Source organism: Mauremys reevesii, linkage group 10 (assembly GCF_016161935.1).
Source record: "Mauremys reevesii isolate NIE-2019 linkage group 10, ASM1616193v1, whole genome shotgun sequence".
Lineage (NCBI taxonomy): Eukaryota > Metazoa > Chordata > Testudines > Geoemydidae > Mauremys > Mauremys reevesii.
Genome location: NC_052632.1, coordinates 21701055 through 21728374, shown reverse-complemented (window position 1 = coordinate 21728374; position 27320 = coordinate 21701055). Strand labels below are relative to the sequence as shown.

General features: G+C 42.4%; 1 protein-coding gene across 1 annotated transcript in view; it reads right to left on the bottom strand.

Annotated features, from left to right (window-relative positions):
- TNFAIP8L3 (TNF alpha induced protein 8 like 3) overlaps nucleotides 1-26571 on the bottom strand; it is a 58332-nt gene extending 31761 nt beyond the window's left edge. Inside the window, exon 1 of the mRNA XM_039493488.1 lies at nucleotides 26394-26571. Coding sequence (XP_039349422.1) covers nucleotides 26394-26445 — 52 coding nt within the window. The 5' untranslated portion in view covers nucleotides 26446-26571. The remainder of the gene's footprint in view (nucleotides 1-26393) is intronic.
- Nucleotides 26572-27320: the final 749 nt, after the last annotated feature.

The window sequence follows — 27320 nt, the reverse complement described above, 5'->3', positions numbered from 1 at the left end:
TGGGACTGAGGGACTGCAATCCTTCTATGGTATCTAGAGGCCTGGCCCCGCGCCTCCACCACTGCTGTCCTGGCCCATATACTGTAATAGTGGCTGTCACCGCTCTCTCTCCATGTGGGAGTTTTGTTGGAACTTGTAGGAAACCTGGTAGTCAAACACATTAGTCCTGTTTCCCCATCTCCCTGAAACCTCCACTACGTGCTTTCATGAAGCCCTGCTCCTCAGTACTCACAGCATGCAATCATCCTGCATAGCTTTTTCATTCACTGGCTACTGAGTGGCACTGCATCACTGTGCTGGTTTGGGGCCTTTTCTGCAGAATATATATTCAGGATTTGGTATCTGGAGATCAAAACACAGTGCTGGTTTTTATGAAGCTTACCTTACATAAGGTTCAGTACTTGAAGCATTCTGGGCATAGAACTCACATAGGAGTCAGCGGGCTTGCAGGACCTTATGTGATTATGTAGGAAATACTGGACAGGTGGGTACTGCAGGGACTGAGAATGATGTACCTTTGGTACCATGGAGATGGTAAGTGCTCAGTGTGGTAGATTACAGAGCACCTCTACAATTCCCCTATGCCTTGTATGCATAGGGTGACCAGATAGCAACTGTGAAAAAATGAGATGGGGGTGGGGGGTAATAGGCTCCTATATAAGAAAAGTCCCCAAAAACGGGACTGTCCCTTTAAAAATGGGACTTCTGGTCACCCTATGTATGCGTAGATAGAAGCTGTGGCTATTCCTAGTGAGTGTGGGGAGTACAGACTACATGTCTGTAGCAGCTGACCCAAGCCATGGTATGGTAAGAGATGTCTTCTAATAAAGTGGAGAAGGGGTGAGTGTGTCAATGCTACAGTATAACAATCCTGGCCCCTGAATAAGGCTGAGAGTTAATCTAATGAAAGACATTGGTGAGCCACAGCGTATGGCTTAATTTATGTTGCTCATTACCTCCAACATCAGTCCCCGAAACCACAAACTCAAAATATACTAGAGGGAATTAAATCCTCATGGTGAAATGCTGCACCATATTTGAAGATTAGCAGCAAGAACCCACGAGCCTCACAGAATGCTACAACGCCTCATTGCACTCCCGTGGCAGATCAAAGGGCAACAGCCCATTAAAACACACCTTTTTGTATTCATGAAGCATTCGGCATTAAAAAACCAAACCTTCGTGATTGCACAAATTGACTCAGTGCCATGCTTCCTACAGCTCTCTTCACTGCAGGGGGCCAGGGAGCCTTCACAGAACTCTCACTACCAACTGAGAACAATAGGGAATAGTCATTTCACGCCAGAATTTAAAATCTTTATGATTTAGTCAAAACTATTCATTATGAGTGACACTCACTACTGTGAGAAGGAGTCATGCAAAGCCCTTCATACTGCTTATGTCCCTCATAAACCCTTACCAGTTAATTGGCACTTCGGTTGTGCATCAGACCCTTCCTGATTTCCTTGCTCAGGGATGGTTTTTCATCCCATAATATCTAATGTATTCATATCTTTATGCCCCATGCATGAAATTCATCTAAACACAGAGAATATGAACAAGGCATTATGCATCACTTGAATTCAGTGTAAAGCCCCACCAAAGCCCAATAAAGTCAATGGGATCTTTCCATCGGGCTCTTACTGAGAAGAGGATCTTATCCATGCCCCCTGCACTGGTGTGAATTTTACTTTCTTCCTACAGCTGCATCCAATCTTGTGCTTTAACCTTCTCCAGCCCCATGACAACCGCTGATTTGTTGGGCTTGTTTCCATAATGGCACTGATCTGCTCCTAAGCTGCAGTAGCATTTCTCTTCTGGGTTGCAGCCAATCTGGTGGCCTATCTCAAATTGTTTATTTACAATGCATCTAAAAGCTTTTTGACGTCCCAATCAGTAGTAAAATGAAATAGTCATTGATTTCCTAGAAGATATATCAGTCTTTACATCATTATAAAGAGGAAGAAAAGTAGAGAGCTAAGAGATAATGAGTCATAACTTCTGAGTATCTCATTCTGTCAATGGAAAAAGATATATATATACACACACACACACACACACACACACACAGAGATTTCTAAGGACTCGTAATTATAAACACTCAGAAAATATTAGCAAACTTTAAAAGCTTTTAGAGTATGTTGTACACAAAAATACTGAAGTTTTTGACTGTAGAAAATATCCAGCTTGATAAACCATCCTAACCCCGAATGAGGGCACTGCATAAGTTAATAACCACCGCTAGGGAAATAACACCAGCTAACTGAACATAGATCTAACCCAGGCAGCACTGTTTATATTGAGTTGTCAGTCATTTCCTGAACACGACTGTCTCTATGCAGTGCATAACGGAGGTGCTTATTAGATTAGTGATATGACGGTCATACCTTCTGTCATGATTCCTTATTTGGAAAATAAAATGGAGCTATAGCAATGTTTTCCCCAGCAGATATCAAAAATAATCTTGAACTATTAGAACAGAGTTGGGTTTCAAATAACTCGTACAAGGTAGGGTTTCTCAGCTGGTGAAGTACTTAGAATAAGAACTACTTGTCCTTTTACAGATTTTTTTTTAAACAATTGGAAATTGATGTCCTAATTAAAACCGTTCCCTTCAAGCAGTATATTATGTCATAACACCCCCAAATCCTACATCCTAGCTAGGTGGAGACAAGAGTAAGCAAATTAGGGTGGATTGGGGGAGGGAAGGGGAACACACACACACTTTACCCCATCTAGCACACACACAGATGCCCAAGAAATCATACTACAGCCTGGGGCTGCATTACCTTTCCTACTGTGCCTTCTCCACCACATGAGTTCTGGGAGTTGCTGTGCCCAGAGGAGTCCTGGGAGAGTGGGCACTCTTAAAAATATGACACGTTCATTCACATACTGATTAATGTTCTTCCAGACACAGCCCCTTCATCCCCTGACACAACCCACTCTTCTGATATCTTTTCTGTGAACAGTAGGTGGCGGTCATGTTCCTTCTGCATGCTGCAACTCCTACTTTTTGCTTAGGTCCCCATTGGAATCTGAGTGGTGCTGGCTGGAGTTGAGCACTTATGGGAAAAGCCAAGAGTCCCCTTCAGTCATTCCACCAAGATACATCCAAAGCCCTCATTCCAATACCACTGGCTCTGTCTAAGCACCCTTGCTGTCTAAGTAGCTCCCTTGCTGTGTTCAGAAGTCTTGAACGCAAAGCTATAAGGAAGTCATCATAACACACTATAAGGGATTATTGTGAAGATGTCTTCAAGACTGAGCAGTTTATTACAGAAAGGGAGACATAGCAAATGGCAACCAGGATGGAAATGAGGATCTTCGTATGAAAATAAGAGAAACCAACATCTTTGGGGAAAGTAGGAATTACAAAGGACCGCAGTGTACTGTAGTATGTACAGATATGAAGCAAAAAACAAAGAATAGGAAGATACAAAGCTCCGCAAGCAAATTTACATAGACTATGGGGGCAAGACCATAGCTACGGAAGTGAAATGTGATTTGTTCATGAGTAAATGTGTGAAATTATGCAGACAGTAATGAGCAAATAATGTACGTGTGTATGTATAGATAAAAATACATATACCAGTATTTGGAAGCAAAATATTCTGAAGTGCTGTTCAGCTGGTAACTCTAAAGTAACATGCTGATGTAGGCTTCCTGGTTTATTTGTTATTTTTTCCCTCTGTTCGCACACTAGTTTGTGCTTACCTTGTTTAGTATGACATATGGAGCTCCTTCTACTGTAGCAAGGCTTGCAAATTCTATAGCAATTCAAGTGAAAGAGTGCTAACGCTGCTTACAGATGTGCCAAAGCTATGACAAAATGAAGGAGAAACAGAACTTTCAAAGATATTGATGGTGGCCAAAACCTCACAATGGAACCCATTAACTTTATCATTTATCTTTATGGGAACAGACTCAGTCCCATGTCAACTGATGTCTGGCTTAAAAGCAAATTAAACACTTCCAGCTTGTACCTTGTTTAAAAAAGGGGATCTGGATTCAATTCCCGACTCTGCCATAGTTTTCCCATGTGATCCTGGATAAATCCTTTAATTTCTCTGTGCCTCAACTTGCCATCTGTAAAGTAGGGATAATACTGCCTTTCCTTCATGCTTTGTCTAATTGGCTTTGTAAGCACTTTGAGGCAAGGACTGCCTTGCTGTTTGTTTGTATAATGCCGAGCACGGTGGGAGCCCTGATGTCAGTTGGTGCCTCTAGTGGCTACTGTAATATTTCAGTGGGAGTTGCCTCATAGGACCTTGCCCATGTAGCATAGGAAGATTCTGAACTTCACAGAATATTACACTGAGAAACAGAATCCAAAGTCTTGTTTACTGAATACCCAAAACATAACTTGTGTAGTCTGAGGGCACGTCTACACGGTGTTTTAAAACCAAAAGCTTGTCTCTTTCACCAACAGAAGTAGGTCCAATACAAGATATTACCTCATCCACTTTGTCTCTCTTGAACCCAGGGACCAACACTGCTACAACACTAGAAAGGTACTGACAGACCAGTTATGAGCTTCCTATAGCATGCAGTTGTATTTGGAGTGGATTCAAATTTCTTTCCTAACGTAATATCAGCTTGTCATGTGTATCTGGAAATAAAATACAAAACTCTTTCCTCTAAGCTGCACTAATCGAGATCTTCCCAGCAAATAAGGCCAGTGGTTATTTCCATAAAAACATAATATTGAACCTTGTGCAGGTTATAAGGGATGCAGAGAAGGAGGGATAGCAAGTGACTGTTAATATACTAATACAGTAGAACCTCAGTTACAAACACCTCAGGAATGGAGGTTGTTCATAACTCAAATGTTCTTAACTCTGAAAAAAATGTTATGGTGGTTCTTTCAAAAGTTTACAACTGAACATTGACTTAATACAGCTTTGACACTGTACTATGTAGAAGAGAAATGCTGCTGTTAACCATCTTAATTTAAATGAAACAAGCACAAACCGTTTCCTTATGTCAAATCTTTTTTTTAAAACTTTTTTTTTTTTTTTTAGTAGTTTACATTTAACATGGTACTGTACTGTATTTGCTTTTTTGGTCTCTGCTACTGCCTGACTCTGTACTTCTGGTTCCAAATGAGGTGAGTGGTTAACCGGTCAGTTCATAACTCTGAGGTTCCACTGTATATTTATATACCCCAAACCTTTTTTATTCATAAATCAGTTTTAGTGGATTTTTTTTTCTTTTTGGGGGTGATTATCAAAAAAAGAGCAGCAGCAGCGTCCTTTATTTTTCACCTTCTCTTCTTTCCTTCTGCTCCCTCCAAACTGTAACCCTCTTCCCTGCTGTCTTCTCCTCTTCATAGAACTGATCCCTGATTTGTAGTCCATCCACTCAAAGATAGACCATTCTGTTGGCAAACTGGTAACCCCATGTGCCAAAGGAGATGTGAGGAAAGGGAGTCAGAAAGCAGGGCTCTTCCCCCTAAAATAATACTCATTATTTTCCCCTGATCACATTGATTTCTCTCATTGTGGCTGCCAGAATTCAGACTCAAGCGGAGAACTTTCATTAGTGTTTGCAGCAGGATGGGATGTCACAGTTAGGGGCAGAACTACTCAGCATTCTCTGATTCTCCTGTAGATCCTATCCAAGTATTACACAGTACACAGAAACAAAAAATGATCCTTTCAAAAAGCTCTCTCGCCACCGGACTGACCTAGCATAAATCCCCCCGTTTTTTAAAATGTGCAATACAAGACAGTTAAATATAAACTTTATTCTGTTTCTTCTCTTACGAACCAAACTTCACACATGAGCTAATTAACTACATCTCAGAATGGACTGGAAATGATTACTGTACTATAATGCTGTGGTTTCCTAGCAACCATGAGAGGTAAGTTGGAGACTGAAAGAGAAACCTGAATAACAGTATTTCCAGACACTGAGGGGAATCTTATTCCTAGGTTTATTTGTTGGCTAGCTAGTCAATTATTTTCAGTTTCTTTCTACTTGCCCACTTCAAAGCTACATCTTAAATCTTTAGGTTGTAAGGGAGAGATTTTTCAAAGCCACAAATGGCAGTTAGGCACTTAATTCCCACAGAACTGATTAGGTACCCAAGTGCCAATTGTGGATCTGAAAATCTTCTAAAATGTTGGAAAAACACAATCCTGCCTCCAGCTCCCAAAACAACATATACATATGGCACCCAATCCCCTGGACCAGGATTTTTGACCAGAAGGCTTGCCTGAATAAAGGCTGCAATTGTTTCATTGTAAAGGCATATTGCTTCAGTGTAAAGTATGCAAAGAACTCTTGAAAATTCTTTACATTTTATTAATAGTAGAAAGTTTAAATGTAACTTTAAAAAATCCTGTGGCTAACTTACTGGACTATCTTTTCTTTATTGCTCTTTTGAGCTCTTGAAATACTTTGTCATTTGAAGATGCATATGGTTACTTACAATATTTTAATACTTTAGTAGAGGTGACACTGTCACTGGATTCCAAAAATAGTCAATTTTTCAAGGCAGTTTACAATAACATCCTAACGACCCAAATTTCAACAAACTCCGTCAAAGCTCCCAAAATCACTTTGCACCTCGCTATGCAATTGCCACTCAGATGTGACATCCCGTAGCTAGAATTCTGGATTTCATTTTTATCTTGGAGCAGAGAAAGGTCTCTCTCACTTTTTTAAACTGTTTTTGTTTAGGGGAAAGCAAAACATGAGAGCCAGCTATGCTGGGAACTTCTGAACCTGACAAAAAACCTCCTAAACAGCAAAGTCAAAGGCCCTTGTCTATCTCTTTTCAGTATTGAAAAAATTCCTCCATTCTTTGGCCAATTCAAAGAACTGCTCAGCTATGGTTCATATTACTCTGTATTGCCCAAACAGCTCCCAAGAGCATTTTATAATACCCAGTGAGACAGGCAAGAGCGTCCTTGTAAATGTATCCAAGTACGTAGAAACTGATTTAAAAGTCCGAGTTGAATACTAAGCGTGATTGGATTTTTGTTTTGCTCCAGGCTTCTTACAGAGCAGAAATCTGTGCTATTATCAGACTGAAATATTCCTTTGATTTACATCTCACCTTTTAATATGGTCAAAAATTCACTAACAGGTTCAGAAAACAAACCTGAATCTACTTAAAAACAAAAGAATTTTAGTTAGCTATTGCATTTCTGAATCCTGTCAAAGTGGTGCCAAAAAGGGTCAGTGGGGGTCAGGGGCAGCGAGGGATGGTTCCTCTTCCTGCAGCACATTATGCACTGGCATAGCAGAGGTTAAAAATAAACGGAATTAGTTTCATTTACAAGGATGGACTGAGAAATCACCAAGCAAAATGGCTGAATTTAGCAACTTCTACAAATCAATCTCTTGTAACTGAATGCAGGGCTCTGGGAATCTTTAGCTAGAGACTTGGAAACACCTGAACTAATTTTGTGTGTGTGTGTGTGTGCGTGTGCGCACACCCAAAACTCCCATTGACCTTAATGCTGAAATCACAGGAGGAACTTTGTTTCTAGCAAGGACAGAGGAAGCGAGTGGGGCTGACCAATGTAAACAAACTTACAGGGCATAGAGTAGTGGAGTTAACTGGAATGAGTCTTCATTAGTGGTGATGCTTGAATTCTTCTTGGAGATGTATTTTAAATTCATATTGCTTCCTGCTGAGATGTTCAAGGCTTGGTGGTGGTGGTGGTTGTTTCAAGAGGTTTAATGAACACTTTAACCCCTTTAACACCTACAACTGAATTTCATCCTATTGCCAGATATGGGCTGTCCAGGCTGTGTGAGCATCAGTGCCAGTCATTTTGCGCACCAGTTTTTCTTCATGATATGTGGGTTTAACTCCCATTTTTTCCAATGGTCTTGGTCTAACCTGTGGCTTGATCCTACTTTCCTTGTGCAGGATAAACCCTGATAAACCAAACTTTTGTGTCTCAAACTGCTAACCTCACCACCCACAGTGGCTGATTTGTGGGTAAATAAGTTACACACCCTTTGTTCTGAGCTAATCTTTCCCTAGTGGCAGCCCCCATCCCTGCTTATTGCTCTCACTTGAAGAATAAATATTGGGTGCTCCCCAATCTGGCCAACCTCGTGCATGTCCTCCTTTGAACCTATACAAGGCTGCCTGAGAGATACAGTAGCAATCATTCTCTCCCAGTGCCTGTAAATTTTCTATCTTCCTCTACTCCCCATGGTCTCTGAGTGCTAAAATCTGATATAAGTAATTGGATCTTTGACCTGCTGGAGATCCTTGGATGGTCCTTTGGTATGTCTAGTTACAAGCTCAATGTCCCCTTCCATTAAGTAACGGAAGGACCATCAAAGCACTTCTCCTACCCTTCCCACAGAAGGAGTCTGCCCTTTCCTATACTCCAAGGAATTTCAGTCTGCTTAGAAAAATAATCCAGGGGAAAGCCATAACCCTCTGAAAGGACAGTAATCTTCCTTGTAGTTTATAGGTTCCAATGTTCCTTTTCACGTTACAAGTCAGTGAGAGCCAGTCCAGATTCTTGAGAGAGACTGTTTAGTCTAGCTTGAGTCATGTTCAAAACAGTCCTACTTTTGTATGATTTTACTCCTGCCATATATGGCATTGTTTTAATTGTTGAGGAAAATCAGTGAAACATATGTTTAAAGTAGAAAATGGTATTTTCAGGTTTGCCAAATTGTGTATCTATTGCCCATTAAATCTGCATGCTATTCCTTTAATTCCACTTTTTGTTCCCACTAGAAGATGCAAAATACTGTGGACTCAATCATAGTTTATGTTTAGGGGTATATTTTTAAAGGGGCTGAAACCCACCTTTCCTTTTTGCAGATGCAATTTGAACCCACAAATAAGTATCGGTGCAATAAGAGAACTTGCAGCCCCAATTTAATTGCAGCTGCAAGAGCACATGTTCAAGTTGACACTGCAGAAGGAACGCTGGCTGCTCTCATAAAAACTCTCTGCCTTTAGATGCAAAAGGTGGTTCTCATGTTTCCATAGAAGGTATATTCTCAAAAGGCAATAAAGTCTTTGTTAATGACAGACCTCCAAGGCAGCCCTCAGCAGTGGTGATTGAAAAGGTGGCACTCTTCCCTTTGAACATCTGTGACCGAGCATGGTGTTAGAATCACTGTTTCCTAGAGGTGTTCTATTTCAAAATGCTAAATGCTCATGGTCATTAAAAGATTCCATGATGGGTTTTCGCCAGATCAGGGATGTTTAATTTAGGGGTGATGTCCCTATTTAAATGACTACATTCTAACTCCTAAAAATTCTCTCTAGTTTCGTTAGAGGGGTTCTTAATCTCCTTTCCTGAAGACTGCTATTTAACGTTCCTGGTGCAGAGTGACTGCCATGTCCTACCCAGAAACAGCTACTGTCCAGTGTCTGGAGTGTGATTCTTTTATACAAGAATTGCATGTAATATATGGTAACTTACTTGCTTTACTATGACCTCCCCTTCCCTTTCCCATACATCCTCATGTTGCATCATGTCATAAAATAGATTGAGCTCATTGGGGCAGGGGCTGTGTGGCTGCTTTTGTGTGTGTGTGTGTGCGCGCTGTGTGTCTGTACATTGCTTGGCACCATGATGCTTTGATCCATGATGGTGTCCCTCCTGCAAATGAGTGTTTAATCGCCAAATATTTGCGTGTTTTTTTTCTGAGTTGACGGGTCTAAAATTGTAAGAAGGAGCAGGAAACAAGTGACGAGAATTCTTCCAAGGAAAAAGTAGCTGTTGAGTAATAACTTAAAATGGATTTGTGCTCATTTCAAAAAGTAGGTTTCAGAAAACGGGCTTCTTCAGATTCAACAAGATCAAACATTCATTGATAAACTATTGAAGCAGTGAGCAGAACATTGAGTTTGATGTAAGCTTTTTTTCCAGTTTCATCATCCTTATCGAAATGTAACCCCTGTTCAGCTCCATTCAGGAGCAGTCTGTGTTGGTCTTCAACACCCAAACGATGACAAAGAGCCATCTGACTCTTCCATGAAAACAGTTCAGGTCTCTACCTGTCTTGTATCTTATCAAGTTCCAACCCTCGTTTCTTATCTTGTAATGTTACCTAGATGTTGCAGAAAATGAGCAATTTGAAGAAAAGATTGAAGCACTTCCTCACATGTTTACTACTATATACTCCATCAATTAAATTCACCTCTGTCAGAGGGCCAGCAGAAGGACTGCATACTGCTTAAGTCCCATGTGAAGCCTCTTTGAACTTCACCCCAAGTGAAGAGAAAAAATTAAAGACAGAACTAAAAGAATTAACACAGCCATTTAACATAAGATGACTAGTAACACATGAGGAATGAGCCAATAATAGCTAAAAAGTCCATACTGGAGGGGAGTAGGGTTGCCAAATTTGGTCGGATATATTCCTGGAGGTTTCATCACAAGACAATCTTTCATTAAAGATTAATCTCTAATTCCTGGAGATACCAGGACAATCCTGGAGGGTTGGCAACCATAGAGGGGAGAGGAATACATTCCTGATTCTATGCCTGAAAAAAAACCAGGCTATACTTTATTTGTATTGTGGTACAGTCATAGATCTGAGCTAGCATGTACAAACACAGAACAAAAAGACAATCGCTACCCCAAAGAGTTTAACAACATGCTGAAGATTTCATCCAAGAATGCAGACTGAAGTATGACAAGGATGTGTTTACTTAAACAATGAAAATACAATGGAAAAAATTGAGAGCTCTTCTCAGGTGTAATCCTCCCTTCTTATTTCTGATGTACGGTTGCTGAGCACCCTATTTAAACCTTTAGCTACCTGAAAGATGCTACAACATGCTTGACATTGCAATGTTATTCCTTGAAATGTTTTGGCAATCAAGATGGAGACACTGGATGGTTTCAGACATGTTATGTAACCCTGGTACCTCAATGCTTGCAGGCCTCTAAATACCCCAGGGCCAAGCTGTGCCCTAGAGTCTTGGCAGAATAAGTGAAATTTAATTTAAAGTTCATGAAAGCTAACGGTACAAAAAACCCCTAAGTCCTTTAAACTGAATTTCTAGGCAGTGTTGCTAACTCATATTTAAAACCCCAGTTCATGGAAACAAGTGATTATGAGAGAATCTCAATTTTCATTAATTTAAGCCCTCATGAGAAGCTTGAAAACATGACCCGAGTTCCCTAAAGGCTCAAACCAGAAGGCAAATAGCAGGAACCCCAATCTCTTGATGTATTTTTTTGAATGCTCGGGGTTGGTAATAATTGTAATTGTAGTAGTCTGAGTACTGCCTCTTCAGACTGAGAAGTATGACCAGCATATCCCCTGAGAAGGCTGTATGGCGGGGAATTCTACTCCTGTGTTGCTACAGGCCAAACGTTGTTTCATCTCTGTTTAATGAAGGGCTGTGCACAGGCTGAGCTCTCTCTCTAATGGGGATGTGGCTCAGATGTACCTTGTGTCAGGCTCAGCCCAGTTCTCCAGGTGAAGGGAGTAAATCCTGGGATCAGCTGATGGAAGCTGGGTGACCTGCCAGGGTATAAAGGGCAGCCTGAGGATTGGCTTGTAAGTACAATCCTGTAGGATACAACGACAGTTGCTGGAGGAAAACCTTAGCAAAAGGAGGCAGAAAGACTCTCCTTAACTCCCAGGCAGAAGGGTTTGGGGAGTGAGACCTGCAGGGAATAGATACTCTGGCAGAAGACCCTGGGTCAGGGGACGGCACATGGCTCATAGAATTTACATTAAACGGTTTTATCTATTTGGGAGAATTAAAACGCAAGCCCTGAAGAAAAGGGACGGAAATATGCATGCTGTTGGGAGGGTTTTAGATACAATGACTGGTGAGTTGGCCTATTGGCTTCCAGGCTGTTTAACTCAGCTATGTTAGAGATTCTTAATCTTGAGCAGCAGAGTATACAACAAACCAACAGCAGAGATGGGCCCAGACCAAAACCCTGCATCCAATTACAGTCGCTGAATTTTGCAGAGTTCAGATCTGGACTTGATCTTTACTGTTTAAGCCCATCCCTAATTTGCAGGGAATAAACTTGGAAGATCCTCACTACATTAGAAAACATGCTAATGGCCATGAACATGCTAACAATGGCAAACATTTTGTTCTGGTAACTTATCCTTCAGTGAAAGGGCTTCTCTCTTTAGTTCAGTACAAGAACTGTGTGTTTAAAAAAACCCTACAGTTTCAATTTGTGGATTCTATTTTTATTCCAAACATGCTTTCTGCCACATAGCTAGACAATCTGAATCAGAAGCAAATAGAAGGATGGAAATATGTGGCTAATTTCTCTTGAGCTGCCTTTTTAAAAGGGAAAATAGGAATTTCCTATCATTCCTTGTAGTATTCCTTTGCTTTGGCATGGCTTGTCAAAGAATTATCTAATCATTTTGTTTTAAGATGTCAAGTGTGGTTAAGATTAATTAGTTTTCATACAGCAATCTCCTTTGAGCAATTTATTGCCCTTACTTCCCTTGCTCCGGCCAGCACAGAAAGGATGTATATCCTGGGTGTTTAAGAGCAAGAATCAAATAGGAAATTGCTCCTTGGTTTTTGGCTACTGTGAAGTTTTCATGACTGATATATTATGGTAACTGTATTAATGAGTTTTACAATTACTATCCTTCTCCCAATGCATTGCATTAGTCTTACTTTCTATTTATTTGTATATTAACTGGGATTTTTATAATTTGTATAATAACTGGGAGTTCCTGCCCCCAAAGAGCTTAAAATATAAATAGACAAGGCAGACAAAGGGTGGGATGGGAAACAGAGTTGAAATGAATTGCTCAAGGTCACACAGCAGGTTAGTGGCAATGTTGGGATCAGAACTCAGCTCTCCTGACCATCTCATAGACTCATATACTTTTAAGGTCAGATGGGACCATCAACAGACACACTCAATTTTGCATCATTAAGCAAACTTTTGCAAGATTTCCCTATCTCCCAGTCCCATACCAGCAATTCAGTATTTATATTAACTCTGGGCTTTAAAGAGGATCTATCTACTTTCCTAATGTACAGTTTGGCCAACCTACTGTTCATCCCTTTGATACTATAACTGAGATCTGTGCACCTCTTTAATCCAACGTTTGCCTCTTGGAATATCAGAAAGCTGCCACGTGGTTATGGCTACATTGCAGCTGGGAGCAAGCCCTCCAGCCCAGGTAGACGGGCCCGTATTAGCACAACTTGAACTAGTGTCCTAAAAATAGCGGTGTGGATATTAGTGCACCAGCAGAGGCTTGTACCCACTCTCCCCCTGAGTGGCTAGTCCAAACCTACACTGGTGCCGCAACAGCCACACAGCTATTTTTAGCATGATAGTTCGAGCCGAGCTAGTGCAAGCCTGTCTACATGGGCTAGGTGGCTCACTTCCAGCTGCAGTGTAGCTGTCAACTTTTCCACTGCTACACTGGCAGCAGGAAGGGGTGAGTGGTGTACAATCTGTGGCACTGCAGAGTCAGATCATCATTTCTTTGGGTGGTCCTCCCTGAACCAGTTAGATCAGTCTTGCAGCAAATGTAGCGCATGGTGTCTAATTCCCCTTTGTGAACAGGAGAATGTTCTCGCATAATGTGATTCCTTTTTATTCTGTACATTATGACATAAGCAGAAGGAGGCGGGGAAGAAACTTTTTCAGACTCCGCTCTAGAATTCCCGACTTCTCGCAAAATCTTGCTTTTTACCTTTTGAGATCTGGATTTCAAAGTGAAAGCTGCATTAACACTAACTGTTTTTTTGTGTGGAACAGGTGTGTATGCGTGTGTGTCTAAGTCAATTTCACATTAATTTATAAATACTGAAAACATGTTAGTAAAGCCAGTGGTGCCTATTCTGACTCCCACCCCAGTCCATATATACAGCTTCAAGAGCTGGAAAGGAGCTGCAAAGGAAGGGTTAGGGGGAATTCCCCTAGCACAGAAGCAGCATAGGGCTGCTATATGTAACCCATTCTGCTCCGGGGCTGCAAGCTCATTGCTGGAGGGTTTCTAGGCTCTGGTGCTGTCCATAAACAGTTGTGGGGAGGCAGGCCGGGGGATTGCTCAAATTTATGCCAAGAGCTGTTCTGGCCCTGACAGCAGCCCAGAATCAAGGTGGCGCAAAGATGACTTGGAGTTGCCTTTCCCTTTGTCCCACAGCTGTGCCTCTCAGGAGATACAGGACAGAATCTGTCCCAGCAATTTTAAAGTTAGGCTTTCAGATTTGTTTTGAAATGTGTAAAATGATTTAAAAGATCTGTTCTGTTGGTGTACATATGTGTCTCCCATTAAAGGTAATGAGAAGCAGCTGTTAACGGAATTACGTACATGCGCCAAAAAGCTAATAGCTTGTATTCTGTAAACTGTTGTCTCTCTTTGTTATGTGAACAGTTATGTGGTTATATGTGCTCTTATAAAATAAACTCCTTTCCTAGAATGTCTATCCTTATAGACTTTAATATCATTTACAAAATATTCACTGCATTAGACTCGAAGCCTGTAACATTCAACTTCATAATCAAAGCTTCTTGTAAAGATTATAAAAAACACCTGATTAACTGGACAAAATATTGCTATAGAAGCTACTTTAGTGTCTAAGGATTTTATTCTCAAGCAACTTTTTAATCTCTTTTTACATAACCAGATGGTCAGTACAGCAGAGAATGTGCTTGCATTGTTGCCAGGGATGATCTAAATAAGCATAGCAGTCCTAAATTATATTCACCAGTAAGAAGCATAACCACCTCTTACCTCTTTCTCAGAAGTATGAAAAATAAACTATCCCACAATTACCAGTTTATTATAATGGCACATATCAGATATGGATTTCCATCAAATGTGGCTACAGGAAAATGTAACCATATTTATAGAAATGCTGTCTCAGGCCCCAGCATATGCTGGGGTATAATCAGTAAACCTTGTATAGTTGTGGTTGCCTCATACGGTTATTTTGCAGGTCAAATGATGCTTCTGTATTTCAATGCGCAGGCAGCCGTGGTATTTTTGTTGTGCCTTTCCACCACCTCACTGCTGATTTATGGTAATTGCAAGAAAATCTAATTCCATTTGTTTCTGATAAAATAAGGAAATGGAATGATGGTATTAAAAGAAATCCAGCTGCTACAGATCACTTGTACCCCTCTAGGACTGTGCTAAGGGAATTTGTGCCTAGGTGAGCTGGGCAAAGCAAATAAACTGCACTCTGCGTAAGAGCAACAATCATTAACCACTTACAGTATAAAGTGATGTAAATTTACATGGAACTTCAGGGAACATGTTTCCTGTACATTCTGTAAATCCAAATTTATCTCATTCAGGCAAGACCAAATCACACAAGACAGCAATGAGAAGGGGGGAGAAGGAGGGATTTCCTGAATAAGTGGGCTTAAGATGGTATCTGAAGGAGAGAGCACTTGGATGAGGACAGAGAAAAGGTTGCAACTCACTTTTGCTCACACCTCCACCAACCCACATCTCCTCCTCTTGGGTCCATAGGTGTCTTCTCATACGTGTGCATGTGCTAGGCCTCTGCAACACACATCACTGGAAGAGGCTGCCCTTGTCCATGCCCTTTGGCCAGAGACTGATTTAAGGGTGTAGGCTCCAGAAACCTCTTGCCTTTGCTCCTTCTCCTCAGAGGTTGAAGAACTTTGCTCTCTTTGGGGCCAGTCTGTGTGAAATGCCACACAACAAGCTCTTTAAAAGATGCTCTAAAATTGGAGAGAGAATGCTACTCAAACTGTCTTCATAATATAATTCATATGAATATTCTGCCAAAGCCCGCAGAGGCAGGCAACCCTTAGCCTTTCTACTGAGAAGGGAATTGCTTTCTAGTTATGTAAATTTTCCTTTCTCTGACCTCCCTTGGTCAGTCTGACAGCCTCATGCTGCTGTGTCCAGAGCCAGATACGTGTATCTCCCTCACCTGATCTGCTGCTGAAGTCCAAGCGTTTAGTATTGATTATCATATTAAGATTAGGTTACACTCGTGTTTCCCCACACAATTACTTGCTCAGGTGTGCTGTCTGTCTCATTCTCTGGCAGGTTCCCACACCTACCTGTCTGCACATTCAGAATTTCAAAATCCCTGTTGATATCTCTTCTTTACACATCCTTGCTAACCAAGACCATTGTCCTTTGTTATAGGGGTGAGATAGCGTCAACCTGCTGAGAGCACCCAATTTCTCTCTCTGCTGACGACAAAGGGAATATGATTTTTTTTTTCCTCTTAATTTTCTACTGTCATGAAATATAAACTATTGACAGACCCACTCCCTGTCTCCAGGGTAAGGAGGAGGTTGGGCGGGGGGGGGGCAACCCACCCCTGTAAAAAAAAAGCTGCTAAAGAAACGCCAACAATAGAGTTAACAGAGACTTTTAAAAAAAAAAAGAAAAGAAACAGAAGATGCATGCATGGCTGGGTGGTGAGCGAAAAGAGAAGCAGCACCGGAGCCACTTTCTTGCAGAGAGGATTAGGAGGAGGATGGATACCATCGGCGCTATACCTGGAACCAGCCAGGCTGAACAGAAAGAGAGAGGACTGAAGACTATGGAGATTGTTGTTGGGCGCCTATTGGGTGGGGGGGAATGAATGAATGAATGAATGACTCCCTGTCTCAATAGCAGAAGGATGAAGCCAAGAATGGGAGGAGAGAAACAAAGGAGAGATGAGTGGGAAGAATGCAGGGAGAATTAAGTGTGTGTGGAAATGACACAGATGGGGGCGGAGGGGAGATTATGCAGGGCCTGAGAAACAAAGATGAGGCGATTCACTAGGAAGAGGTGGCTTGTCAATGGGGGAATTTCCAGAAGGAAAGGTGGGACGGGGGCAGAGTACCAGGAGGAAATGGCTTCAGTAGCAAGATATTAGCCTTGAGTGAGAGGCAGTGAGGCCAGAGAGGGGAAAAGTTAAAATAATTAAGATGAGAGCTGATCCCGGTGTAAGTAATGCAGAAAGGGAGGAGTGTGGACTTTGGAGATATGAAGGGTGGAAATGCAGCAAAGAAGCTTTCCAGTTACTCCTGCACAGCTGAGTAATGGAAGGAGGTAAAGGCGAGAGGTGGTAGCCAAAATTTTGGCTACAACAATCCTGAGAGCAAGCTGCAAGGGACTCAGCAGCATCAGTGGCCTTAGACACCCAAGAAGAAGGGCAGAATCATAGCCCTAGTCCTGCCCTCCCTTTCGGCATCCTCAAAGGTGGGAGGATCACATGCTATTTTTTTTTTAACAGGTGTTGACAACCTTCATGTTTTCATCTTGTAGAATTCTACCTGCCCCTATTCACTGCAGGCAGAATGTCTCCAGCCACTACCATGCCATGGTGTTTTATCTGCAGTATCGACCCTAAAGTGACACTGGTTTCTAAGGCCACAATCCGGTCTTTTACCTTCTGAGAGGTCACCCTTCTTATAAATAAACTTTAAACCACTTGCACAAACCAAAATCAGTGCAATTTTCTTTTACAGCTTGCTGAAATTAACAATTGTATATAGTTAAAAAGAAACCTAGTCTCTCCCCCAACCTCCTTGGAGAACAGCAGAAGGTACACTGGTCTGGAGGATAACTGAATACCAGCAGATCAACAACTGACTGCGGGAGCTGCTCTCAACCTTCAGACACCTCATTTAATCCAAAATTTAATGGCAGAAGCCTGGAATTTTGGTGGGTACTGGTATTCATCTATCTTATGAACCTGTTTTGTTCCTGGCTTTCCATCTACTCAGTGTGATCTTTATAAGATCAGTGCTCTGAGAAGGAACGTTAGTGGCAATTGTATTTGGATAAATAGACTGATCTCCTTTTAGTGGTCTAGTAAGAGAAATCTCAGCCATGTCTGTCCCGATAAGGCCAAAATCCTTCTTAAGAGGATGATACCTGAAACTAAGCTGTAATGATTGATATATCAATGTTCTTAAGAACAAGTACATGTTAAGGGGAGAAAAGATGGACAAAGTGTACACTCATATGTAGGTTAGATATACTGGTTCACTAGCATTTTTTTGACAGAGATAAGGTCTAGTTATTGGGGGGGAGGATGGGGTGGAGTCTCCTTTTTAGGTCACAATGCAGAGAGTCTGAAAAGCCTAGCCAACAGTGGTTAGTCCAAGAACTAATGGCCATATTTTAAAAGATATTTAGGTGCCTTTAGATGCAGATAAGTGCCTAGTGGGCTTGTCAAGCACTTAACTCCCAAGAGGTTACAAATGTAAATATAAATATTCAGAATTAAAATGAAAAATGTAACTCTGCATTATTTACTTTAACATTAGGCAAATGTCAAGATTTTCTTGGCCAAATCAAAACAGAAGAAAGATAGCTATCAAATAAATAATATCAGTTAGTCTAGATCTGTAAAAGCAGCAAAGAGTCCTGTGGCATTTAAGTGAATAAATAATAATCTTCCAGGATTTTACTTGAGTCCTTATTTAGCAGATTATTATGGTATAGAAGTAGAGCTTCTGACTTTAGGTTTAACCTATAAAATACCCCCAATACAAAACAAATTAAATTGGCGTTTATCCAATAAGCACTGGAAACACCAGAAATGGTTACTTGGATCTAGCAGCTTGTCTACACAGAGCAGCAATTTGGACAACAGGTGTATGACTTCTAAAGCACACTGAAGTGTTGTGCATTAATTGGTCTGTGTAGACCTGTTGGTGTGCTTTAAAGGTTGCCTAGTGCTTTTTAATGTAGTGCTGTTAGAAACAGTACTACATTAAAGTGCACTGGGAAACATTACAAAGAAATTACTCATTACAGTATAAACTGCTGAAATGAGTAATGAATATACATAACAAACAGTATATACAAAGAAAAAGTCCCAAAACTCATAGTTTTATGGGTTTTTCCATCTACATAAAACTCAAATTGCTAAAACTAAACCCTGGCAAATGAAATTTAATAAACCCTGAAAAACAGAAGCCCTGTAAATTTCACTTCTACTGGAACTTCCAACAGAGGAGGTCAGTGTTATACACACAATAACTAAATCTCACACAACCCTGGGTGGAATAAACATTCACCTCTGAAGTGAAACACAATGGTGGTTGAACAGCTTGCTGCAATGCAACACATGACAGAAGTGGAGAAGATTATGTCCACCTGGAACTGTAGGGCGTTTTGTGTTGTTACATGATACATCATTGAATCTTTAAGTGTAGCTGCAGGAAGCAAACGATTGAAATCAGCTCCCCGTATCTTCTTGATGCAAAGGAAGGAAGAATAGCGCACTGACTGTGCAGCGAGGAAGGACTTCATTATCAGTTATGAGAGGTAGTATCACTGATAGCACAATCTGTGTTGCACAGCAACTGTCCATGCACAGCATGGGAGACCAAGGCAGAATGAGGCTGAAGAATCAAGATTGTGTGATAAGCCAGTTAATAGAACAGTGAGAGAGGTAGAGGTAAGAGAATTCACTTCTGATCTGTCAGCAGCTACAATGAGAAGTGCCTGAGAATAGTACATTGTTTTCTATTGAATGTTCATAAAATTCCAATCTGAAGCAAACCATCCGCTTGAGGGACTAACACTACAGCACAGTAACAAAAGGTCATGTGATACAGCAATTGCTAAGGTACAGTAACAGCACGTTTGAGGTCTGACTGACTCTTCCATCACGGCAACCAACCACACTCCATGACTTAAACTTGGAGTTCCCAGTGAATAGGGAGTAGTGGCCACTTGGATGGGGGAAAGAGTTGTGGTCTGCAAACACTGTAGAATTCCAAGGATTAATGTGGTAAGCAGAGCATCATCTTGCAGATCCTAACCCATGTCCAGGAAGGGCCATCCCCTCTATGGCTTGTGTTATGCAGAAGGATGAACTAGATTATCACCGTGGCTTTAAAAATCTACAAAGAGTAGGCCCACTGCCTTCAGAGGGATTGCTCACATGCTTAAAATGAAGCCATTGCAGTTTCCTGGCAGTTTTGTCCCAGGATCCAATAGCTGCATGAAAAACCACCTGCTCCCTGGCCTTCCCCCTGCTTACACCATGTCCTCAACCCTAGGTCACAGAGGGGCTTCCACAGGTTTCCAGGGAAAGGCAGGACTGTGTTGCATCGACTCCACTTTACCCCATACCTCTGTCACTTTTCATCCAGCTTTGTTAACCTCTCTGTGCCTTCCAGCAGAGGGGTGAACAGAGCCCTTTGTCATTATCCACGTAGTTGGGTACGCTGTTGGTGAATGCAGCCATGAAGTAATGCACAGTGGCTTTTATGCAACATGTCAGTTGCTTTCCCCAGTGTTTATGAATACTGTTTGTTTGTTGTGTAAATGTCTTGCCAGATTCTTCCTGGCTAGACCCTATTACGCTTCCCAGTTTGCTGATTCAGACCTCTGTTACAGAAAGGCAAAAAAACTCCCAGGTTTTCACCCTGATAAAGTGCAGCCTTTATGTCCACATAAATTCCACAAATGATCACTGTGCCATTCCAAAAAGTAGTTGCAAATGTTGCAGATACAATTTCAATACTGCATAACCTCCATAATTCCTGTCTCGAAGAACTTTGACCCAGGATATTTTAACATTACTATTTATAACACTACTTTTCTGTTTCTAAATAAGTCTGTTTACAAAAGTATCTTGGCTCTGTCTAGAATGGCTTTTGACTGTGCTTATTATCAAGATAAAATACAAAACAGACTTGTACTGCTCATAAGCAAATGTGTATGCAGATCGTCTAACATGATAAATGATTTGCGGACAATGAATTACTACGCAGTCCAAATTAAATAATATAACTGGTCAGCTCCAAATAAATAATGCATGTTTTTAGAGCCCTATTTACATTAATGAATCATTTTAAAATCTGATGCTGTTTACTAAGTGCATATTTATTTCCCATGGGAGAGTTTAGAAAATTTATCAATTTTTAATATGCATTAAGCTTTTTGTGCCCGAAGTGACAGGGGACAATCCTAATTCATTGAAGTCAATAGCCGAACTCCCACTTACTTCAAGGGGGCTAGGAATTTTGTCCACAGTGTATACTTGCTTTGGCCACTGGCAGCATACAAAATCCTAGACTGTTAAGTGTTAATGTTCTATAAGACCCCCATCACCAGTTGAGAACACTACCTGGGTCCCTAGCTGCTGTCCTGCATGGGCCAAATTCCCATTGATTACTGTGAGTGTTTGGCCTAAAAATAGGGTTACCAGATAGCAACTGTGAAAAAACGGGATAGCGGGTGGGGGGGTAATAGGTGCCTGTATAAGAAAAAGTCCCAAAAACGGGACTGTCCCTTTAAAAACGGGACATCTGGTCACCCTACCTAAAAATGACTCCAGAATCAGGCTTGTGATAGAATAAACTTTCAATGGGGAGGAGGGGCCTTACAGCGCTTTATAGGAGAGAGAGGTAATTTAGCCCTTTGTCCTCATATGATCAGAATATAAATGCAGTACTTCTCTGTAAAAAAAACTAGCAGTCTGTATTTTGAGCTAAGCGCTTGTAATAAGTTTTAAAACCAATGTGGTAGAAGATTGGTGTAAATTGAGATAGCCAGCCAATGCATAGCAGATGAGGATCTGCTCTTCTCTCTTTCTGTCACTCACTCCACAACACCAATGATATACCATGACTACTGCGGGCAACTTGAAATTCTATGGCCTGTGTTCTACAGAAAAATGGACCAAATTATCACAGTGGCTTAATCTTCATAGATTTTAAATTAGGCCCATGGACTTCAAGGGGACTACACATATGCCTAAAATGAAGAGTTTTCAGGATCAGGCCTTCACTGGTAACTAGTCCTCATTTCTTCAGCATCTTTTTGGTATAAAGTTAAAAAACTTGATTCTGCTTCTGAAAATTACTTTTTATAAAATAATCCCTAGATGTTTGTCACTCTTATTCACTGGCTGTGTTATATTCTAAGTATTACTTGCTCAATTTTGGGGGGAAAATAGATAATCACATTTTATGGAGTAAGCATGACTAGTCTATAGTAAAAATCGTGAAGCTGGACAGGATATGTGCTGCTTACACATTTTGGCTACATCCCAAATTTTAAACTTTTTCCCCCTTAATAAACTGGGTTATACAATGTGTGTGTTGAAAAGAATGAAGACATGTCTAGTACTTCTACTGTGGGACAAGTCTGTCCAGACTATAGTCAAATATATTTATCTTACAATAGTTAGCTTGAGTACAAAGCAGGGAGGGGTGAGACAGAGGCTGTGATGAATGCCAAGTCTTGGATGGCTGGATAGCCTAGTATGGAGATGATGATTTTTCGAGTATAACTAATATTTATCCCACATTATTGAATACAAGGAGCTTTTTGTGTACAATATACACATGCCACAGTACGTTCATAAACATGGAAAAAATACTTCTGCTCCTCTTGTAGACTCAGCTTTAACTGGCTATTGAAGGAAACAAGACTCCTGGAACGTAGGGATTAGACTCCAGCTGGACCAGCGAAGGTGTATAAGGGACTCTTCTATCCTTTCAGCACCTGGGCAGCCGGCTGTCAGAATGCCGGGGTTTGCACTCCCTGAATGCAAGGGAGGGAGGGCAGACTAGCACTGCTGGAGGTATTTCAATCCTTCCAGGGGTGGTGGTGGTTTGTATTTACATTGCAGAAGCACCTAGGTGCCCTAGTAATAGACCAGGACCCCCCTGTGCTAGGCACTGTACAAACACAGTAAAAAGACAGACCCTGCCCAAAGTGATTACAATCTAAGTGTCCGTGAGTGGCCAGCGCTCTGCCGCCCTGTACACCAGCTAGGATTGGTGCTGAAGGGAGTGCATGCTGGACATCTAAAAAGTGTATGTGCTACTTCTGAGAGTGAAATCCAAGCCTCACTGAAGTCAACGGCAAAACTCCCATTGACTTCAATAGAACCAGGACATCACCCTGAGTGTGCATCTCCTTCCTGGCTATCCTGGTGGCATTCTGCTGCTACACTCTGCAAGCAGACTACCTCTGGCCACTGCCACGGGATACTTCACTGATAAATTCCTCCCTAGCCTCTCTTTCCTCTGGTTATGAAATAAGCAACTCCCTAGATCTCTATGCCTGTGGTAGTAACTGAGAGTATGATTATCAAACACCCACATACACACATATACTGCACTGTACATATGGAATAGTAGGCGAAAAAGACAAAAAAAAATCCAACAACACAGTGCTTTCTCAGAGCATATGTGGATCCAAACAAATAAGGAATAGCTAGTAAAACAATTCCTTTAGGCAGAGGGTAGGGAGAGCATTATAGTGCTTTTCCTTTGAAGAATTACCGTACATACTACCTGTTCAATTCTGCTGCCCTGTATGACTGGGGATACCAGATTTTTTTGATTTTGTACAAGAAGGAAAAACAGCATGGATGAAAGGGAGGTTTAAAGTGCTCAGCATTAACTGCTGGAAATTAGCAAGCTGTGAGAAAAAGAGTGTTTAGGGCAATCTCTAAACCATTTTTTAAAAAAAAATAAACTTTTAATCGCCACAAATTGTTGGTAAGAGCTGTCTTAAAGCAGCTTGTCTCTAATACTGACTTACAAAGGAAACTCAAAACATTGAGTAAGATGTGATCATTTAGAAGAAATTCTATATTTTAATGGTACATTACCCTGAATATAAAACACATGAGAGGGCACTCCCTTAATGCAGGAGGCAAGGGGATAGATGTACAGCCTGATGTTTGTCTATTACCTTATAAAGCTATTAAACAAATGATAAAATATGCACCAGGACATCACTTGCAGATCTACTTCATTGTAAAACTAGGCTGGCCAAAAGTAAAAAATAATCTATAAGAAACAAGCCTATACTGTTAGGAGACTTCACCAGATGGGACCTATCTGTCCAAGAGTTCTATACTGTCACCCATCGCTGTAGTATCTGAGTGTCTTTCATGTAAAATCAATAGCAAAGTCTCTAATGGACTTTTCCCTTTACAGGAATTGGAACTCTGCTTGGGCTAGGTTATTTTTGGAGGAGAGACGGTGATTGGAAAGGGCTTGGAAATAAAAAGGGTGTTTGGATTGTGAGTGGCACTTTCTGTAGACAGGCATTCTCAAAGGAGAAGGCTTTGCAATGTTTCGTAATAGATCTTTTCCATCTCTGTCTACTCAAATCACAAAATAAGTCAGACAATAAACATGGGCATGATTCTGATCTCGCTTACATATTTTTGCTGGTGTAACTACACTGACTCAAAGGAGCTACTCCTGATTTACACCAACGTAAGTCAGATGAATCAGGCCCTTCCTGTGACTAGATTCAGAAATCATGTATCTGCGGTCATATGTAAGAAAGTCTTTCATTGTGAGACACTACAGTAGACAGCTTTGTTGGTGTCAGGGTTACCAACCAGTGACTGTACGAAGTTAAAACCTGAAGATATGCATGGGGATGGGGGACCTTTCTATTGTACAACTCTTCCCTTTGGACTGAAATTGGAAAACTATGTGCTGGCAGCTAGCACTACTGTAAAGTAATGTAAAATCCAGCATTACAGGGAACTGTCTTTATTCACTTCCTGTGCTGGGCATCCTTCAATTACTAGACAAGTCAACGATTACTCATTTATTTTGCTCACTACTTAGGGATGTGGGTCGTTTGGGGATGGCAGAGGAAAGTGTTTTTCCATCAGTGGTTTTCAGTCTTACCTAAAAACTATGCAAACTCCAGCCACCAGAAAGCAGCTGTTTTATGTTTTTTGTGACAGTTACAAGTTAAGACACTCTAAAAATAAAAGCCTAAGGATTTTACATGTCTGGGCTTGAGGGGGAAAGTCTTCCCTTCCAAATACTTGTAGTTCTGGATAAAAAGAAAAAAAATTGCAGCCCCTGGATATAAAGCGCAATGGACCAGATTTGTCCCCAGGCAAGCTCTGCTATGTTCAGTGTGTCACACTATGGCCGAATTTAACGCCCTAAGCCAAATCACACTGTTACGCAAGAGCAGGGCTTCTCAAACTGGGGGTCGAGACCCCTCAGGAGGTTGTGAGGTTATTACATGGGGGATCGAAAGATGTCAGGCTCCACCCCAAACCTTGCTTTGCATCCAGCATTTATAATGGTGTTGAATACATCAAAAAGTGTTTTTAATTTATAAGGGGGGGGTCGCACTTAGAGGCTTGCTATGTGAAAGGGGTCACCAGTACATAAGTTTGAGAACCACTGCCCTAGAGGAACCAGTTTGACTTCAACTGCCTGGGTGTAACAGGGAGCAGAATTTGGCTGAATGCCTTGTATTCTAGTTTCTTAGTTCTTCAGGCAACAAAACAGGGAGTTATTGCTTTTGCTGTCCCTGAAGTTGCAGTGGAATGGAAAGGTGCAAGGGGGCAGCTAGGGTGACTTCTCTGTCTTTGGCAGCATTCATCCCCTGTTGGATCCTGCTAACCCACGCTGCTGCCCCAGTGGAGGACTTATGAATAAAGACACGTGCAAAGTATTTCACTTAGAATGGAAAACCAAATGTGCAAGTACAAAATGAAGAAGGGCTAGCTATTATTTCAGTACTGCTGAAAAGGATCTGGAGTGATAGTGGATCACAAATCAAATATGCATTGTCAATGTAATGCAGTTGTGAAAAAGGCTAGTATGGGTTGTATTAACAGGAGCATTGTATGGGAGGCAATTGTCTGGCTCTAGTTGGCACTCAGGCCTCAGCTGGAGTACTGTGTCCACTTCCAATTAGGAAAAGATGTGGACAAATTGGAGGGAGTCCAGAGAGGACAGCAACAAAAGTGATAGAAGTTTTAGAAAACTAATGCGCATGTTTAGTCTTCTTGAGAGAGAAAAAGACTGAGGAGGAACCTGACAAGTCTTCCAACATGTTAAGGGTTGTTATAAAGAGGACACTGACCAATTGTTCTCTGCTGAAAGTAGGAAAAGAAGTAATCTGCTTAAGCTGCAGCAAAGGAGATGGGGTGAGATATTGGGAAAAACTTTCTCACTCTAGGAGTAGTTAAATTCTGGCATACGCTTCCCAGGGCAATCGGGGAATGCCCAGCCTTGGAGGTTTTTAAGAGCAGGGTGGTCAGCCACCTGTCCGGGATGATCTAAGTTCACTTGCTCCTGCCTCAGTGCAGGGGGTTGGACTTGACCTTTGGCGGCTCCTTCCAGCCTGACCTGTCTGATTCCATCATCCAGCCTGGCTCACAGGGGGCGAGCAACTTCTTGCGCTGCATTTGGAATGCCCCAGCCTGCAGCACGGGGCAGGTGCTGGCTGAGTCCCTCGAGGGGGGACAGTGCTCCAGGACCCCCTCCACCTCCCCCTGCGCACACAGGGATCGCTAAAGCCCCCGCCTCCCTCTGCAACCCTCCCCCCCCCGCTCCAAGTGCCCCGCAGCTCTGTCCTGCCCTTGAAGTGGCTGTAAACCGTGTAAAGTGACAGCAGCCCCCCCGCCACCCTCACTCGCCCTCCGGGCTGGGGCCGGGTCCAGGCAGCGCAGCGCAGCGAGCCCCGCCGGCAGCCGCCCTCCCTACCTGCCGGCGCGAGCAGCTCCCCTTCGCTCAGCTCGGCGGAGTCCGAGTCCATGGTGCCGCGCGGAGAAGTGCAGCCCGGCGCTGGGGAGAGCGGAGTGAGCGAGGGAGCGCGGGCGGCTCCGCTCCTGTCTCCTCCCAGCCCGGGCGCCGGGTCAGCGCCGCCACATGCAGCCGCCTCGCTCCGCGCCATTGGCTGCGAGGCAGGCGGGCCCCGCGGGGGTGCGTGGGGGGCGGAGGCTCCGCGCTCTCCCTAAACTTGTTACCGGGGCTTGATCTAATCAGCGGCTGCGGCTCCGCAGCGTCCCCGGCTTGGCCGCTGCCTGCGCTTGGCTGGCGCTGCGGGGAGCTTGAGCCCCGGCCCAGGCTCGTAACCCGGAGCCTTCGGGGCTGCGGCTTTTGCTGGTTGGCCCTGGGTCAGTGCAGGGGGCTCCCTCCCTGCTCCCGTCCGCCCGCGGCACAGGGGGCTTTGCCCACAGGGCAAATCGAGCCTGTCTCTAGTAGCGACCCATTCAGTGATTAGTCTTCGTGTCGCTTTAGTGCCTGGGAGCCGCCCTCACGGGCCGGCCAAACACGGAACAGAAACACGGTTGCTGCCCCAAAGAGCTTAAATGATCATTGTGTGTCGCCTGTTCAGGATCCTACTGCCCCATTCAGTGGGGGAAATGTGCTGCTGAGTCTCTCCTTTTTTGTTGCTCTCCCTTCTCCTACATCCTTTCTCCCCTTTTACCTGTATTTGTGTCTCCCCTCTGGATTTCCTACCTTTTATCAGCTACCAGTTCACAACCTCTACCCTTTCTAGCTACTCAAAAACTAAGCCATGAAAGAGTGAATGTTGGCATGTGTAAGGACAGTGGCATCACTGAGCATCTGAGTTGACATCCGAAAGAGATCAATAAGGGGGCAGAGGAGTTCACTCCCCTCCCGCCT